This window comes from Heptranchias perlo, chromosome 1, assembly GCF_035084215.1.
Source record: "Heptranchias perlo isolate sHepPer1 chromosome 1, sHepPer1.hap1, whole genome shotgun sequence".
NCBI classification, from domain to species: Eukaryota; Metazoa; Chordata; class Chondrichthyes; order Hexanchiformes; family Hexanchidae; genus Heptranchias; species Heptranchias perlo.
Window position 1 is genome coordinate 175,789,242 of NC_090325.1, and position 17,296 is coordinate 175,806,537.

The following is a 17,296-nucleotide window of genomic DNA, read 5'->3' on the forward strand; positions in this document are numbered from 1 at the left end:
CTTTTTATGCGGCTTGGTGTCAAATGTCTGCTAATGCTGCTGTGAAGCGCCTTGGGACGTTTTACTACTTTAAAGGCGCTATATAAATGTAAGTTGTTGTTGAAAGTCTTACCAACTAACCCAAGGTGACACACAGTCAGACTAAATGAGCTCTGAAGCAGTTCCCTTCATCGTATCACACACTATTTTTTATATTTAATTGCTGTAAATATTTTTTATTCCTGATATTTTAGCACTCTGTGCTCACTTATTCAGTCCACTAATACAACCTTGGAATGTATTTTGGTGTTAAGTCTTGTCACGCGTTTGTAGTTTCTGTATAAAACTTATCTCCTGTGCTATTATCCTTATTTGAGCGCAGCTTTAGTAAATATGACCCCGATCGCATAATTTACTCAAAATTCCAGCATGAAAAAATGTGCCATGGCAACCCACCTGGAATAAATATGTGTTCACAGAGTGTTTGGACCAAAAGAGTTAGAAAGTTCTGAGAAAAACTCAGAACAATTAAATGGAGAAAATTGGCAGCAATAAAATTAAAGGAGTGACATTGCCACTGGGGTTCAGCTCCCTATTAATGTTTCGAGCGCAGATTTTTCTCATTAAAATAAGAAATCATTCCAATTGGCAGTCTTTAATATCTTTAATAGTGGGATGCAGTGTGGCACAGTGTTCCTGTAGCATTATCCGAGACAAAGCACAATCAGGGACAATGATACTCACTTCTAAATAAATTATATCTTGCAGGAATCAATCAGATTATTACAGAACATGCCACAGTTAATTAAGAATGCTTTTTAAAGCAAAGAGCAGATGACTTCTTTCAGTGTTGGTTTCTTTCTTCACCGTTAAATATTCCACAGTGCAAAAACCTAGCCGTGGGCTGTGCTTGGCTTTATTTGGCTTTTGTTCTTGGGGAAGCTGAAGCCTGTTATGAAGTGGGAATGTCTAACATTTTCCAGATTTTAACACATGGCCAATTAAATTGACAAGCTCACAGTTAGCAAGTTGCGAGCTGCGATCTGCAAGGGAGGACTAGCTGACAACAGGCTCAGGCAAAAGGGATGGGCCCGACATCTTTACATAAACAGAAAGACAGAAAAATCTTCTCCTGCTGCTCTGAAGATCAGCTAGAAGGAATTCTATGAGTTGTGACCAAATGAGAGATCCACACCCTTAACTCCACTTTCCCGCATAAAGATATAAAATAGTAAGATTGGTATGTTGCACATCAATCACTGATTTATCCTTTAGCAGTGCTTAATTTCTTTTCAGGAATACCTTTTGGATCAGAAAACTGCAGAAACAGTAGGGCTGATTTTAGCACACTCCATCTGTGCCCATTTTCAGGCACAGATGGGGTGTACTGGACCTCAAAAGGAGATAGAAAGGAGTCCCACTGGATTGCTCTCAAATCTTGGACCCACACCAATTTCCATGTGGGCCAGGGGTGGTCATTGGAAGTTTCTACCCTCAGTAGGTAGGAACTACATCAGGATATATGAAAAGGGGCAGGAAAGACCACTGCTCCAATTTGTGGTGGACAGATATGTTGGACGCCAAGTTCCCAGCATGGCCAGGAGCAGACCTTCAGGTGGGAGGGCCTTTAAAAGGCACACAGGTGCTAAAGGTGAATGTTTCTTTCTACTTTTTTTCTCCTGGCACTTTCACGAGTCTTTGTACCAATTGTTGCTAATTATTTTTTTCTTTTCTCCCAGCTCCCTTTACTGGCACCGATGAGTTTTCCAACAGTCTGAGCTGACAGCTTCAGAAGAGAAGGACCTGCAGATGGATTCTAGGCAGGTCAGGCTGCCTAAATGGTGCTCTGTGTCCCCCTGTCACAATCAAACCACCTTAACTGGAGAGGGAGGTGGAATGACCTTACTTTGGAAGAAGTTGGTAGAGGCTTCTCTTCTTAAATGAAGCTGTGCCAACAGGCCCTCAGTGGCATCTCCCTGAGATGTGAATGTCTAACTAACCACTATGCTGGAAAGCTCTACAGGATCACTCCAATCACACATGTCATGCTTTGTACATAACTTTTCTACATATATAGCGTTTCCTACATTACAACAGTGAACACATTTCAAAAGTGCTTCATTGGCTGTAAAGCGCTTTAGGTCGTCCTGAGGTCATGAAAGGCACTATATAAATGCAAGTCTTTCTTTCTTTAACTGCATGAAAGAAGAAATTCAGATGCCACCAACCATTTTTGCAGGTTCCGATATACCTTTAGGGGACCTGGCTTCTTGGAGTCTGGTTCAGATGCAGAGCTGTGCCGTCTAATGCAAGGATACCTGTGACAGTGTTGCAACATAGGGTTGCCACAAACAGGGAGAGTAATAGTCAGATGTGGCCTGAAATGTGGCTGCACCTCCTTGTAAGCTTGCTGCAATGCTGACCAATGGGGATGGTACCCATCCAGTGGGGAAACTCTTCTTGCAAGGACCTAATGAAGCACCACTTTGACTTCAGCAGCAATCAAACAAGGCATTGGGTGCTGGCCAGCTCCGTCACTTGTTTGCAGATCATGCCTGCACCTAGGGTGCCCTTTCCCTTCATTGCTGCCTGCCACCTCTTAGTCCCCCATTCCGTCGGGCTAGGTAAAGGCTTTTAATGGGTTGAGATGCCTTTTGAGGCTCTTCAAAACCTTTCAGTGTTTTTGTCTTCTCTGTTGTGATATTTCCCTTTAAATGTCGCCATCCCTTTAAAGGTCATTTACATATAATTTTCCTCTCTCACCACTGTTGTCTTTTCTAGACCTGTCTGAGTTTGCAACTGTAGTTGTAAATAATTATTCAAATGAGTTTAGACTGGAGAATTGAGTACTTTTTGCACTTCACCTTTCGAGTGGGATTCGCACACATTACCACATAGGTCAGACATAAACCCTAAGATAAAATTGACTTTAATGGATTGCAGCTAGCCAAGAGTACAGGGGGATCTTCCAGCTGCTTAAATTACACTGAGGCAAAACTGTCATCCCTCAAAGAAATGCCTAATGTCAAGGTATTTTATGAATTCTAAGTAATTCTAAACATGCTTTTTACCACTGTAAGGGTGAAAAGCAGAAATGCAATTTTTCCACAGATACATTTATCTTTAAACTGTTTCGTTATATCATTGTAAAAGCCTTCTTTTAGAGAGATAGTTGATGGCATTTTTTAAATCTTGTTTTTATGCCTTTTAAAGTGATCAAACCACCCAGCAGAGAGGAATTCTGCAACAGGATCAGAGCCTGAATGATCCTTGTTAATGTGTAAAATGAACAATCACCACGAACAAGGAATAATTGCTGCTGCCTTTCAGAATCTAGATTGATATGTGTAATATCTATCATTTTATATATATACATATATATATTTTATATATATACATATATATAAACATTTAGAATCTGCCTTTCAGAATCTAGATTGATATGTGTAATATCTATCATTTTATATATATACATATATGTATTTTATATATATACATATATATAAAATATATACACACACACACACATAATATTCTCAAACAATGATGTTCTCCAATTACACAAAGGCAACTAACTTCAGGTGTCACTTTTCAATTCATGTGTTGCAAGATCACTTTGGTTTAAATAATGTGATTTGATCACAGGAACTGGCCTTCCAGTGCTGTCAGCCATGGCAGCTAACACCCCCCCCCCCCCGCCCCCCCAGCAAAAATGAAAATGGATAAACATAAGTATTGTTAAGCATATGTCTACAGTTAAAAGCAGTGTAGCAGAGTATGTTCTGTGGCAGTAACAAAATCTTGGGGTTGAAAAGATAAACTGCTGAAGCTTCCATAGCAGTTTGTAATGTCTGCCTTTGTACTTGCTTATTAATCTCCAGATTATAATAACTTCACTGGTGCACTAGTGATGATGTTGACCCTGGTTTTGGTGTATATTATTTTTAAATAATGATTTTGATAAATCTGGATATGAGTAATGGAACCTTAATGAACAAAGTAACAGATAAACTAAATTGAAGATTTTTTTTTCTGAAATACATGACGTATTGTAAACATAACATCAATCAGTGATTAGTAGCAACATATTTTTAGCAAATGATACAATGCATATTTGCAAATATAATACTAATTTAAAAAAGTCAAACTACTTCAACCCTCACCACCTTTTCTCACTCCGACTGCTCCACAGTGCTTCTGCTATTAAAGGTTTCTGCCTTTAAGAGGCATAAGCCACAATATATCCCTATCCTCAAAACTATGACTGTTAACCTTTGGGAAGGGAAAGGACTAAAAAAGATGCCAGCCTGTCATTACCTTCAATGCTTGTTGACTGGAAGCAAATGACTATTAAAGGCAAAAATGCCAGTGGCAAAAATAACAGGCTTTTTCTTTTCTCCGGGTGTGTCTCCTTGACTTTATATAGGTGACATTCCACAAGGCGCCAAAATAGCTCCTAAACATGTATTTATATATCAGGTTGAGTTGGATGGACTGAATGGTTATTTTCTTAATCCTATCTTCTGATGTACTTACTGGGTGACTTAATTATGCAGTTTTTTTTAATTTTTCAGCAATGTTTTCATGGTGGCCTATGATGAAGGATATCATTGCTGAGGAACAAAACAGTTTTCCAGTTTTTTTCACCCAGTGTAAGCATTAAACACTCACAGGTTCAGGTACAGCATGAGCTAGATTGAGAGCAATGTTCTCTTGACTATGCTCCAGTAATGTATCTCAACACTAACATAAAACAAAAATTCCCTCATGCAAAACAACACATTTCCTTTACTATAGCGGCCACCCTCTCTAAGTAAGAATGCCAATTTAGTACCTGCTAGTGTTAAACTATGAACAATTTTGTGCTAGGGATTTGGGCCCAATAGGAGCTAGATCTAGACAGCTCTAGGTCATTTCAGTTAGGATGTTTAGGGAGTATTTACAGTCTCAGTTTAGCATCGGAGTGAAGCCCAAATTGCTTTACACAGACATTGAACTGGCAGTTTAAATCCAAGACAAGGCTTGACATTGCATGCACTGTAAATCCACTGTATTGTCAAAGTAGGATTGTAAACCTACCGAAATAGCCCAGAATTTCCTGGAACGTTGCAATTTGTGACTTACGCCATAAATTACGTCATTTCATGTCTCCAATGCTCCCAATGCGAACATACTTCAAAATTTCCTGTAACAGTAATTTAAATATGGCACAGCAAGCATAATGGTGCATCAGGGACCGCAGAAGCAGCGCAGCCAATGGCTTAACCCCTCCACATCAATTAAACAGATCAATACTGGCACCACGTGAGTCACTTGCAGAAAATTGTTTGAGTTATGGGCACACTCAGCTGCTGTATTCAATTTTCAGGAACATTTGAAATTGGAGGATTTTTTTTAAACCAATTATTTAGTAAATTACATTTGTAATTTAAGCTACCTAAACAATCTCAGATTGGGGGCAAACGGCAGGGGGGGGGGGGAGGAGGCAAAATTGGACTTTGTTTTGCTCTTTTCATGGGTGATTAACGAGGCAAAAAGGTCCAATTTCGGGGGCTACGTCCTGCACCTCAAGTGTGCCTGAATTACATCCAATGCCAATTGGCTTGGCCGATATTCAGGCATCTCTGGCTGCCATCTTGGACAAGTTGCATATGCTAATGTGAACCTAACATCCGTTTGAAGACCCTTCTCTGAAATTATTCAGAAATTGTGCAGTGCAAGCACTCACATGCTCAGTTCAGTTTTTCAAGTTCGTTCTGCGGCCTAACCAGTGATCTTTAAAGGGACTGCTGGAGGCCGCCAGCATAAAGGTAAGTTTATTCTTTTGAACTTACTTTAATGTGGAGCTAGGAGGAGCAGAAGTGTTCCTTCTGGCTCCACAGCGCTACCGTGGGCCGCTAGCGGCCTGCGCTCGCCCCATCCCGTTCACTTCCCCGACTCCCAAGACCTACCTGAGGGCCGCTGCTAGTGTCACAGCTGACCCAAATTGGTCAAGAGGAAAATGGAGGGCTGCCTCAGGAGACCTGACAGGCGCCCGCCGCTCACCGAAATGATTCAGATGACGCCTGATTTCAAATAAGCCTTGGGCCTACTGCTTCTTGTGCTCGCTGCGAGTGCGTTGCTCATTTTGGGCCTAAACACATTTCTCCTTCACTCTCGCTTTAGCATGTGGAGGCACTTCAGTGCCCTACATCGTGCACACAATCTAACACACAATGACGAAAAATAAGTGTTTTGATGGATTGTAGCTAAGAATTACAAATATCAAGAAAGCGCAAAGATTTTGTCTTACTTTAATCAATTATTTTGAACTCATGAATTTAAATACATTCACGTGAGCCATTATTTTTCAGTCTAAGTGGCTGCGGTGTGAAAACTGGAGTAAATCCAGGAAACTTAACTGGGGAGTGGAGCCATGGTAATAAATTTGGACAGTTTCGGCGTAGATATTGGCAGAGTGGCACAAAAGTTCCAGGAAGTTATGGAATGGCATAAATAATGGAGCAACTCACTTACGCCATAATTTCCTGGGACTTTTACTGTCTAAAATGAAGCCAACGCCGTAGATGCACCATGGCAATGGCACAAGTCTCCAGGAAATTCTGGGCTAAACTTTACAGAGAGCAGGCAGTCTCTCCTCCCTGCTCTTTAAAAATTCAAATTTGTAACTTTTGGGAGACAGTCCTGCCCATGTACATATCTGAGTATCTGCAGAGCTCTCTCTTAAACAGAGTAGTTAAAGTTCCAGACAAGCAAGAGCCAAGCAATGTAAACAGGGTTGTGTCTGGCTGGAACTTGAACTACAGCTACTGGTCTCAGATCCTTGGAGAGACAGAGAAATCTCTCATCCCATTGATCTGAGCTGGATTTGAATCAAGGTGCCAGAAGTGAAAACACAAGGACCAATTTTAAGTCATTCCACCCGGCATGAGTGAGGTGCTAGTGACCCGAAACTGACGTCAGAACACTTACCGCTCCATTTGTACTGGTGCTCCAGCTGCCGCCATCTTGTGTAGGGTCTTGTGATGGGCAACTGGAGCACTCACCAGTTTCAGGCGAGAAGCCACTTGTAATATGCAAATTGGGGTCCTATGCTGTACATAGACCCCGATTACAGTTTTGACGTGCAAATGTGTGGAGCATGTGTGCCACACAAGCTCCACCCACCTGTACCAGGCGGTGAGAAGCTTAACCGGTGATCCTTAAAGGGGCCGCTGGCAGCGGCTGAGAAAATGACCCAGGAAATGTTTACGTTTTTCTTGGTGGGGCCAGGAGGAGCAGGAGGATTGCTCCTCCTGGGCCCATGAAGAAACCCCAGCCTGCTGCCGAGGCCTATTCCGGGATCACTGCACCATCCAGTCCTTTCTATACTGATTTACTTTTGTTCTCCCGCAGGTAGCACTGCTCCATTTTTAAGCACGTTACTTGAGGTAAGTGTAGTTTTAGAAGCTTTTTTCTCCTGTGTTAAGCAATGTAGCTACTTCACTTCAGCACATCCCTCACAGGAGCTGAACGTATAATTTACATCAGGCAGAGCGGCATGGTCTACCAGTTGTGCTAAATGTGTAAAGAGAAACCTTCTCCTGAAACATTTGAAATGCTTTTCAGACTTTTTCTCAAAGAGAATTGTTTAAAACAAAATCAATTTGAAAGACTTACTTTTCAGGGTTTTCTACTTCTTCTGTGAGAAAATTCAAGTAAAACCTGGATAAAATAGCAAAGAATAATTAGAGGACAATCTTATAAAACATGATTTCCAGCAGTTTAAACAAAATCATTCAATACTATTACTTAATTCACACTGGAAACAAAATTGTGAACATAATTTCAGAGGTTTACCCTTGGTGTGCTATAAAGAATATTACATCATCAAAATATCTTAATTTTGTACTGTTTTATTTCATTTACAGTGTGACCTCCGACCCTCCCATCACCCCACCATTGGCAGCCATGCTTTCAGCTGCCGAGGCCCCACAGTCTGGAATTCCCTAAGTCCTTCTGCCTTGCCACCACCGCCTCCTCCTATAAGACTCTCCTTAAAATCCAGCTCTTCGACCAAGCTTTTGGTCACCCTTTCTTAATATCTCCTTCTTGTCCATTTATTTCTGATTGCACCTCTGTTAAAGCGCTTTGGGATGTTCTTCTACATTAAAAACGCTGTACAAATGCAAGCTGTTGTTGCAAAGCCTGTCCATTACAATTAATTCATTAGTGGCTCAGTGACACAGTATGTATTCCTTGATTCATTTCCTCCAGTAATACACAGTAAATCTAACTGACTTTTCAAAATGGCAGAAATCAATTTCCCTAAGATGCAAAAACCTTCAAAAAATAGTATCCCATCAGCCGAGATAAATAGGCTGTCTTTGAAACGTATTATCTATTAAGCTCCACACATTGTTGCTTTTTATCAAACATATCCTAGCCTTGTCACCATAAGGAAGCTGGCTGAAGTGCTTTTAGTTAATGGGGCCATCAAGACATGGGTTCATCTTCTCCAGTCTCCCCGATCTTGCCTGGACTCTCGGGAGGAAACGGAGAAGGTAGTAACTATTTCCCAATACGAAGAGGAGAAAACGTGGAGTGTGAGACCGTTTTCTCAAGAGTGAAACTGGCACATGTCGGCTGCATTGTCCAGGCAAGTGATAGCCCAATGTGGGAGGACCTAAACACTGTGATACTAGGCCATCAACTGATAGTAGACTGGTGCACATTACTTATTATGAAGCAAACATAAAATAATAAGTCATTCTGATTGTGGACGGATTGCAATTTACTGATCTGGTTATCATTATTTTAAGAAACACTGAAAAAATATTAGGTTGGGCAAGAACCTAGGGTTGCCATATTGCCAATTTTGAAACATGACAAGGGCAGAGTAAGAAATGGGATCACAGCTTGAGGTATACCTTTGGTCACCTGTTCTAATATCTCTTTATGTGGCTCGGTGTCAAATTTTGTCTGATAATGCTGCTTGGGACATTTATACTACGTTAAAGGCGCTATATAAATGCAAGTTGTTTTTGTTATTGTTGTATACTGGTGAAATTCATTGAAGCTTTAGAAATCATAGAAACTAATATCACAGTATCATCAATCACAGAATTAAATGGAAGAAACACATTTCTATTTTTAAAAACAGATACTTGGGCCTTGATATTAACGGGGAGGCAGGAAGGGTGTGGAGGAGCCCGGTTGCAGGGAAAGAACCCAGCAAGGCCGGGGACGTGGAGGCCCTACCGATCTTTTCGGCAGGGCCACATTTGAATAACTTTAGGCCGACAGCCGGCTAGATTGACTGCCTGGCCGGCGGGAGGGAGCGGTAAATAGTGGCAGGAGGCCGCAGGATCGGGGCCGTGATCGGGGTTTGGTGGGGAGAGGCTGAGTGATCGGGGCTATGATCAGGAGCTGGTGGGGGGGGAGGCTGAGTGAGTGTGGCCCTGGCCTTAGTACCCAGCTTACATTTTAGAAGTCTCTAAACACTCCATTTGAAAGCCAGATTGTCTAGTCAAAAACTGGATGGCTGATAACCCTATGTGTAGCTCTGAGCTGATCCATAACAGGTCAAAGATGAGTAAATGGGTCTGATTTGACAGGTCTAGTTCTATATGTCATAACGTAAGGATCAACTCCGCTATTTGGCGATCCTGGCATTGAACTGCGCGCACAGGCAGTATGTTGCAGGTGTGCAGCCTGAAATTTTCCACCCATTCATCTTAATAGGCGGAAAGTCATGGGCTGGCTCAGGCGGCGATCCTTACAAGCACAGTTCGCTGCTGGGAATGCCGGAACACAGAACCGGCCCTATATAGGCTGGTTTTCTCCCATCGTTCACTGCATTTTCTAAGTTCCCATTAAGAAAGCAAGTACCTTGGGCCTTGAGCACCGACAGGGAAAGGAAAAATAAAATATTTATGTATTTTTCCGCATGCAAAGGGTCCAGAAGATTTCAGGCAGGGTTTTCTGCTTCAGTTCACTTTGAAAAGTGGAAAATCACAGACTATTGAGTGCAAAAGTCTTTATCTCTTATAAGATCCAATGATCCAACATTATCAAAATTCCTATTTTAGTTTTGCTGTTTTTTTAAGCTAAGCTAGGTAATGTTAGCTGGGAATCTGACAAGGGAATGGCCATGATCTATCTTGCTGTACCAGTGGACTGTGCAGTGTGTGTGATAAGGTATGGGCTTGTGCTGGTGATTCCCTACATGGCGAGTTCCTGGTCTTGACTGGCCTGTCAAGAAAGTGCACTGAGAGGAGGAATGAATGATACTCCTACTGGCCGGTTATGCTGCAGCATTGGCAAAGCCCTGGGAATAGGTTGGCTGCTCACCTCCGTTAGGGAATAAGACTGGGGGAACCTGAAGAAAGGAGGGAATTTAATCAGTGCTAAGGAGAGAATAAATAGCAAATGGTTTCACGTTTTCAGAAAAAAATAAAATCTCACTATTTAAGCTAAAACTAGCATTGTGCTAAAATAATTCAACATACTTGCTGTCATGTTTTAAATGAGCAGATTGTTGGGGATTCTATTACACATATAAATTAAGGGATACCTTTCCTTTAACAAGAGCCTCTGTAAGAACATTTTCTGCAAGGGCTACTGCCCTTCTCTATCCTGTTCTTTCATGTCCTTATTTTCTGATAGACAGTGAGAGCACTTACCATCCTGCATATGCGTACATTCCAGAATAAAAAGCGAGGGGAAATCCCATAACGCTAACTTCTTTTACTCTAAATGCTTGATTAAAGTGTTCCGTTTGTCCTGTAGTATGTGAAAGAAAGGATTATGTATATGATTAGAGAGGCTGACGCAAGCAAGTAGTCTTGATTGACCAAATACACAATCATTCATACATATTGATGGTCCACATTCTTCAAACTGATTTATCAAATTAATGGGTGCGTTCCAAGTTCTTAGCAGACCCATGTTGTAAGTTAAAAGGTGTGGGAAGAAAGGGTTTGATTAATGATTAAAATGAATGTTCCAATTTTTTTCTTTTGCTGGAAGAAAGGCCCAAGAGTCGATTATAAATGAGGCACTGTTCCCCTCCCCCCCCCCCACATTCAAATGTACTAAGATGCACAATTTTACTGTCAGAGAAACTCAGAAGTTACAGCTTCAAGGCCAACACTGATGTATCGGTGAATTTATCTACCTGCTGCAATGTGTCTGAGAATCTGAAAACTGGCACTGTAACAAAGGGTCCCGTATTATTGTAGGCCGGAAACTGTGCAGAGCGACCACAAAAAAAAGGGTGTCAACCGTGACTCAGTGGTAGCCTCCAAGTCAGAAGGTTGTGGGTTCAAGTCCCACTCCAGAGACAAAATCTAGGCTGACATGGATTTAAAAGATCCCATAGCACTATTTCAAAGAAGAGCAGTGGAATTCTGCCAGTGGAGTCCTGGCCAATGTTTATCCCTCAACCAATATCACTAAAACAGATTATGTGGTCATTATCACATTGTTATTTGTGGGACCTTGCTGTGTGCAAATTAGCTGCCGCTTTTCCTACAATACAACAGTGACTACACCGTACGTCAAAAGTACATCATTGGCTGTAAAGCACTTTGGGGCGTCCTGAGGTTGTGAAAGACGCTATATAAATGCAAGTCTTTCTTTTTTTTGTGCAAAAGGCATCAGTGGTATTTACCTGACACAATGATGCTTCCTGACATGTCATAAATGACACTACTATCAAGTTGCATCTTTGATAAATACCTTTGGGGAGGTATGCCAATGACTTTCTAATAACAATGATGCTGCTTCAAAATCTTCAAAAAATTGGTGTGGACTCAGAGTCTACCGTGATAGGAACATAGGAACAGGAGTAGGCCATTCAGCCCCTCGTGCCTGCTCTGCCATTTGATAAGATCATGGCTGATCTGTGATCTAATTCCATATACCTGCCTTTGGCCCATATCCCTTAATACCTTTGGTTGCCAAAAAGCTATCTATCTCAGATTTAAATTTAGCAATTGAGCTAGTATCAATTGCCGTTTGCAGAAGAGAGTTCCAAACTTCTACAACCCTTTGTGTGTAGAAATGTTTTCTAATCTCACTCCTGAAAGGTCTGGCTCTAATTTTTAGACTGTGCACCCTACTCCTAAAATCCCCAACCAGCGGAAATAGTTTCTCTCTATCCACCCTATCTGTTCCCCTTAATATCTTATAAACTTCGATCAGATCACCCCTTAACCTTCGAAACTCTGGAGAATACAACCTATGTGTAATCTCTCCTCAGATATCACTGAGCAGTCTGTATAAAATCGAGAATTTCTGGCCAGAAATTCTTAATATTAAAGGCCCTTTTAGTAACTCAGGTTAAAACAAAACTTCTTGTTAAGCTGGTGCAAGCAAATTGTGTCTGTCATTGAAAGTAAATTTGTATTGCAGAATGAGATTTTAGTTCAGCCGCCACAATAATAGACTCTTTATTTGAAGTGATGGCATTTTTGATAGAGAGAATAAAAGTAAAATATGGAAAACTAAGATGATTTCTTCATTACAAAAGGAAAAGAAATAGTAATGTTTGATATAGCGCAACAATGTTAACAAACCAGTAGAGAACGACCATTTATATTTTGTCATTCCGGAATATTTGGTTGCTCTACAGCTCATTAGAAATGGAAATGCATTTTGTGACTGCTCACCTTTGAATAACTGCATCATTCCAGGGATGATGATTATTAAAATGGCAGCAAGTTTGCAGAATGTCAGAAAGATCTGTAGCCGTGCAGTCCAGCTGACACTCATGCTGTTAATGTACATTACCACAGCTGGAAAACAAAACAGAATAAAATAAACACTGTTACCTCAGGCAACAACATGCTGCACAATGTCACACACAAAGGTACCGCTGACTGGCAACTGGATCGAAACCAACGCTAAACAATTTCCTGCACATTATTGTCAAACTGTGGAACATAAAGGTAACAAAGCATTTGATAAATGATAAAGGATCAAAATATTGCCAACATGGAAAAAAATCCATCTCTCCCAACATCCTTGTCGAAAATTGCTCTAATTTGGAACCTGTATGGAATTGATGCAGGAAGTGCCTATCGTGCTTGCGATTTCTCACACACCAGGTTTCCTATTTTCAGTCAGATATTGCAGGCCTGGAGGGGGAGAATAAGGCATAGGCCAGGTATTGCCTCACAGCGAGGGAAGAGAGAAATCAGAGGGAGAGAGAAATCAGAGGGAGACTACCCAAAGCTGCACTGATACACCTCCTAGTAGCTAGTCACAGGTCTGTCTTAGCACAGAAACTGGTGGCAGGTCACCTGCCGTCCACTACTATGTGACCTAAAGAAGTGGCTTACATGGATAATGTGGAAAATACCAATATTGGTAAAAGCTAATGGATAATGTAGAGAGTTATTTGCTAAAGATACAAAGTTCCCTCAATTTAGGACATGTCATGACACCCCTCACAGCAGATATTATGAAATACTAAGAGCTCTGTAGCAGGATTTCTGTACAAAAAGGAATTAAACATCTGAAACTCAAGCCCCAGTATTCCTCTCTGTAGCATCTGTGGAATGTTCAGTTCCCAGGCGCCATAAAGAGGAAAAGGGTTGGAGAACCACGGAGAACAATTACATTGGTGTCACCCTCCCCCACCCGACCCTTACTTTGCCCCAGGATTTCTAGGACTTCCCCTGATAGGCAGATCTGGGCCTGCAACTGCAAAAAGGTGCAGGAATAGGGCAGCCATGGATAGGAAGCGGAAGGGGGCATCCCCAGTCCTCCCACCTCAGTTTCCTCTCTCTGCAACAGAAAGGTGCCCATTTTGAGGGGTGTCCAAAGGAGCTGTTGCTTGGCCTTGCACCTAGAACCCTTGAGTTCAGAGGATGTCAGGCGGCCAGGCAGCAAGGCAAGAGAATGTAAGTCTTACCTTCTTTTGCAGTCTCCCCAACAGCAACTAGAAGGCCCTGAGGCTGGCAGCTGATCCTGCACTTTCAGGCTGCATCTGTGCCTCTGTTCCCACCTCCATTTCCAGGTGAAGGTCCTGTCAGGGGGTGGGTCTGTGCCAGGAATATGATCGGGCTATGAAACACCAAATTCCAGTGCCTCGGCAAAAGGGTGAGGGGTGGGATAGTAATACTGTGTACAAATACCACAGTACTTTTACATAGTACTGTGTATATTGGCCCCAGCCACTCCCAACGTGTTGTGCGCTGTGTGCTTGGAGTGTTGTTAAAATATTATAATGTGCTGACTTCGTTATGGGGTCAGCTCAATTCAACTCATTGCTTTACAGGCACCTGAAGCACCTGAACAGTGCAAGCCCTGCCAGGCAAAGGATGGGATCAAAAATAAAATGCTGGAATGGAAAGAATCTACTGAATATTTTATCTTAACCAGGACACTGTCATGTTGCAAACCAGCAATTTTTCTCAACTTGTGATACAGTTCAGAAATGGCACAAACATCCTCAGGAGGGCAGGTATAAAGCTTAAGATTGAAGGATCTATAAATAGAATCCAATCGTGGATCTGAATGTTTTCTACAGCACAGTAATACCAACAACTGAACCTGGATTTTTTTTTGTTTCTCGGAAATGTATCTGGATTGAATTGTTCAATGGATATAGATGCAGCTTTGCTTCTTCTTGGACCTTTCAAATATAACACAGGTAGCAGGTCGTTGGTGCAAATTCTCAGTTTGTCTTATTTTGGTAGAATCTGTTTAAGAAAAGTTCTGAGGTGATCAAAGGCTATCTACGATTGTGTTTTAGTATTAACAAGTAATGTTATGTACATCAAAAACATTGTACAGATCAGTTGCTGGGTGTGTGGATGTGTTCAGAATCACACTGGAGAAGTTGGTGATTCTGGACAATGATTAGAGTCCTGTGAGGAGAGGGTTCATTCTACTTTACTGGACTTGAGAGTGCAGCACTGAAAAACTTTAGAATTTGTTTAAGGACAGCACTCTGTCTCTCCCTCCCTGAAGTTTGAGTCCACCCCAAACTTTTGAGAAGAAAATCCCTCCTCTCTTCTAACTGCAAGGCTCTTTCTACATGACATGAATGTGACCAGTTTCAACCAAGTTCTCAGAAGGCAGAAATGCACAGTTCAGAAACATAGTTCAGCACAAATTGGCACTAAATTAACAGTCTCACTTAAAATGCCACAGGATTTTTTTTTAAAAAAAAGATCTCACTAATGTAGGAGTATTTGTCTGAGGTTGGGGCTAAAACAGATTGTCAGGACTTAGCAGAAATAGCTTTATCCCGCAACTAGCTGCTCTTTAGCTGAGATTGTATGATGCCGACAACAGTTGCTAAAAGTCAAAAAGCCTGTTATCCAGCACTACCCTTTGTCACCTTTCTGAGCAGCAAATAATTCACTGAAAAGTTGAACAGATGATAAAATATAAAGTTAATGAAATATCTTATCCGAAGGCTATCTTGATTCAAGCAATGCAGTTGACAATGGAATAAAGAGTCACAATTGAGTGCCACATGTGGTTACTTTCATATAAAAGGGTACCATAATTCATTCCCTGTGAATTATAGCTCTTTCAGACTTGTGAAAGAACTCCCACATGTGATGCCTGGTGTTGACTTGTATTCTAGACATCCCATGTAAATCAGTGAGGAAAAACATGGCACACTTTGCTTTAGGGCACAAACTTCATGCCAGACTCTTGGCCATAATTTTTGTTTTCCTTGCTTGAGAAGCCATTTGTCAAGATGGCTGCAAAAGCACAGACTCAATAAATTTGTCCCATGTAATTAATATCCACTTTCCTGCAACTACCTATAAGCTGATGAAAAGATTTTTTTTTTTATAAACATAAGCCTTAAAATTACACTGTGTGAAAATATTGTACTGATGCTTAACGCATTTGTCTGAAATTCCTTTTCCTTACCCTGTTTAAAATAAATGGGTTAATGCCTCCACTATAATTATAGGGGACAGGAACTTCAGACAAATGTGTTAAGCATTGGTACAATATTTTCACACAGTGTAATTTGTAAGATGTTATCCTGTGGCGCATTTTCGAGACTATACTTTTGTTAATCCTAAGAACCTATCGAAAATATGTCAATTTAAATGGAGGATTTGAAAACTGTTAGGCCCGAAATTCCACAGGGATTTCAATTAGTTTTGTGTCGTAATTCTGACAGGAGACTTGCGGAATCGCCAGGGATACTGCATAAATGGCTGAAAACGGCCACTTAGACTCTTTCCCTGGTGTTTCCACTGGTCTCCTGCCAGAGTTACGCTGGGAGACCTAGAATCCTCACAGAATTTCAGGGCCTCGCTTTCACATAGTAAGAGATTATGAAAAATCTTGTAAAGTTCCTCCCCTCCTCTCCTGAGGGCACTGACTCTTGCTGAAATACAGTTCCATGGACTCCTTGATGGAGCCTGGATAGTAAGTGTCACAAGGCAATTCAACTGTGGGGAAACATCACAGCTGACCTTCATCCTGTCCTCACCTGATATTCATATATATTCACTTTCGATAACACTTGTTAGTGATCAAGATCAGGAACTCTGGTTGAGTTTTCCGCCCCCTCTCCCTAACCTGGAAATGCTGAAGTGAAAAATATATTTCTTTTTAATTGACAAGATATTTCCCCCCTTTTTATAATCTCATGCATAAAAAAAATTTCAAATATTCAGCAAAAATTGAGAGGAGAAGCAATGTTCACAAGAACACCAAATCCCCACTGTGCCAATGTCCTGTAAGAATGATTTGTCACTGCCAGCCATTTTACGTTACTATAGACAGGGCATGCCTGTTCCTACCAATCAGTAGCTATGCTACATTGTATCAGTGTCTAAATGGCTTTTTACTGGTTTTCGTGGTCACAAGAAAATAGAAGTGTCACTCACACCCATCTTGGATTCAATGCAGTTGCATCAGCATCAAGTAACATGTGGAGGGCAATGGTCGAGGCACAGAAAGTTTGCACTGATCAACTAAAGGGGCACTGTTTTCATGAAAGAGTATTTTGCATTGTTTTTTGGCAGAGAAAATGGTGAATGTTGGATATATGAAATAAAAACAGACTTGTCGGATTTGCACAGCAGGCCTGTTATTTTGGATGTAACTCTTCATTAGAACTGGACCGAACTACCTTTCTTTTTCAGACGCTGATTGATCTGCTGTGCATTTCCTCTCTTTTTCTTTAGGGGGGAAAAGGGCCACGCATTATTTTCATCTTGATGCCTTTGCATAAGTGATAGGATGATGCATTTCAACATGAGTTATGCCATCCAATTGGGTTTGTAAACGAACTAATAAAGTTTTGTCAAATGCTTTTTTTCATGATGTTTGCACCCCTTTAAATGAT

At 41.2% G+C, this 17,296-nt stretch overlaps 1 protein-coding gene across 1 annotated transcript in view; it reads right to left on the bottom strand.

Moving 5' to 3' along the window:
• The window catches only part of slc7a11 (solute carrier family 7 member 11), a 158,874-nt gene that overhangs the window by 83,494 nt on the left and 58,084 nt on the right, over window positions 1–17,296 (bottom strand). The window contains exons 4-6 of the mRNA XM_067972315.1: window positions 12,633–12,758; window positions 10,644–10,743; window positions 7,639–7,683 (exon numbers count right to left, since the gene is read on the bottom strand). Coding sequence (XP_067828416.1) covers window positions 7,639–7,683; window positions 10,644–10,743; window positions 12,633–12,758 — 271 coding nt within the window. The remainder of the gene's footprint in view (window positions 1–7,638; window positions 7,684–10,643; window positions 10,744–12,632; window positions 12,759–17,296) is intronic.